General features: G+C 36.8%; 1 protein-coding gene across 6 annotated transcripts in view; it reads right to left on the bottom strand.

Moving 5' to 3' along the window:
* The window catches only part of GRIA2 (glutamate ionotropic receptor AMPA type subunit 2), a 199,613-nt gene that overhangs the window by 107,326 nt on the left and 89,899 nt on the right, over nucleotides 1–2,388 (bottom strand). For all 6 annotated transcript variants that reach the window (XM_019521699.1, XM_019521700.1, XM_019521696.1 and 3 more), the window contains exon 3: nucleotides 526–722. In XM_019521699.1, coding sequence (XP_019377244.1) covers nucleotides 526–722 — 197 coding nt within the window. The remainder of the gene's footprint in view (nucleotides 1–525; nucleotides 723–2,388) is intronic.

Here is a 2,388-nt window from a genome sequence, read left to right as displayed (position 1 = left end):
CATTATTCCAAACTCTCCTCCTCTCTCTCTCCCTCCCCTCCCCCCCACATGGAGTAATAGAGATTAAGAGAATCACAGACTGTACGTAAGCGCCCAGCTGCAAAGCTTCTGTTTCATTGCACAGTGTGTACTAGAATTCTGCCCAGCAAGGCTCACAATGTCAACACTGATATATAAAACATGATAGATCAATTATTCTCCTCCATGTCTAGAGAGGCCATGGAATCTCCTTCACTGGAGGTCTTTAAAAATAGGTTAGACAAACTTCTGTTGTGGATGGCCTACATGTGCTCATCCTGCATCAGTACAGGGAATGAACCAAATGATGTCTTTAGGTCCCTTCCAGTACTATATGTTTTAGAACAAATGTTTTATTACTAAATGATGTAAAGGATCACCAAAATAGGTTCATCATACAAAAATAAAAACTGCTAGTAAAATAGAACCATATGAGCAGTCTATTCTACTTATGCAGCCTAGCCATCTTCCGGATCTGTTGACATTGAAAACTCAAGAGTAACAAACCTGATCAACTATGTCATTGACTTTATCCCTCTCACAGTCCAGAATCACTCGTCTTTCCTTTTTCACCTCCAGATCTTGAAACAGGGAACGGTAAGTCTCATCTTTTCTGTCATTGTTAATATTTCCTACATTGATAGCAGTTACTTGCCATTTCTTTTCAGCTGCAGAATCCAATACAGCTTGCAGGGTTGATAAGCCTAGCAAGGCAAAAAAAGAGGAATGATAAAGTGGCAAAAATAAAACAGGCACATGAAATGTGACCTACAAGGCAATTTATTTTAAACTCTTTATGACAATATGTTTGGCTATCAAACAGCTGTAGGATAGAACTCCCTAAGATGATGATGAACACAAGTCTCATTGTGCATTCCTGGCACATGCAAAACTTCTGTTTAAGTAACTGCAGTGAATATAGAATTGGGGCCTATAATGACAACCTTTTGTTTTTGCTTCAATTTAATTCAGGGAGAGATTATATCACCCTTCAATAAAAGCTTTCAATGGATTTTTGAGGTACCTACTTTGAAAAAGAAGCCGTTTAAGAGAAAACGATTTAATTACAGTAGCTGAATCAGTTGTTTATTACCAAATGCTATTGAGCTGCTTATGTCCCTGGTACTTGAGTAGCAATGTATTTAAACCTTGATCCAGTCCTGATGAAGTCAATATAGCAAAATTCCCATGTACTAATTGAGCCTCTATTTCTTTTGACTCCAATGGTATCTTGTTACAGAAGGTGTTCCTTCCTAAACCTAAATATCCTTAACATCCATACATGCAACCATTACAGTGGTCTGTTGCCATTTTATTTTTTCGGGAGGACATGGAAAAATGAATGCCTGTACAATTGTAGTAGCTTATAATACAATGCAAGTCCAGTGGAAATTTTACTGGGCTTCTTTCCCTGTTCAGGAAGTAAATGTGAACAGAACACGGAAACTTGATTCAGTGCCAGGAGTATATCTGCCCTATAAAAAAATGTATCTTCAACAATTTCCAGCAATTTCCAGCAATGAAATTTAGCATGTCTAAATTCTGTCCAGAGAATCCTAAGAAAAAAAATTAAAAATAGAATGTAATTTGTAGGATAATTTTCCACACAATCACTGATAACTCTACATCGTTCATCTCACTTGAAACTGTAAAATATAACTCGTCATTTCTGAATTGTGTCAATAAATTGAGCTTTACATTTTCTTTAAGAAAAATATATCTCTCATATATAAAGTAAGCTCCATACATAACTTAAAATAACAGGAGCTATGTGCATAATTTTGTAAGAAACACACTAAGGATGAAACTTGAATTATAATTTGTAAATGGATAATTAAACTAAGACTAGTATGCACTTAGCAATTTAAGCGTATCTGTAAAAATGGTAATATTATACAATGTTATAAAAGACTGGTAACCAGCCAATATATGGACAGGGCAGATTTTACAAACCTATACAATTCTGTCAAACAGTTGTATGCAAAGTCTACATGTGATCACTTGTATTTTGACGGATGTTAGATTTTTTAGAAATAACTAAACTCCTGTTGATAATCTAAACTATTTATAACATGTTGTGGTACAAGGTGTTATCAAAGCAAAAGGTAGCTCCTGTATGCAAAAAAGATTCAGAAAGTTAGAATGTGCTATGAGCAGTAGCAGGTTAACAGTTAATACCCTCTCTAACATGTACTGTTCAGACCTGCTGCTAGAGAGCTGGCGAACAGGGTTTGGTTAGGAGCTTCAAATCTGTTCCATGCCTGCCCTGCTTTCTGGTTCTCTAGCCACAGTATAGGCCCAGAGGGATGAAGGAAGGAGCTTCCCCCTTCCCTCCCCCCCATGCTGCTTTGACTGCTTCCATTTCCAGTT

Source organism: Gavialis gangeticus, unplaced genomic scaffold, assembly GCF_001723915.1.
Source record: "Gavialis gangeticus isolate Ggan-Ray unplaced genomic scaffold, GavGan_comp1, whole genome shotgun sequence".
Lineage (NCBI taxonomy): Eukaryota > Metazoa > Chordata > Crocodylia > Gavialidae > Gavialis > Gavialis gangeticus.
This window is presented reverse-complemented; position numbering and strand designations above follow the sequence as displayed.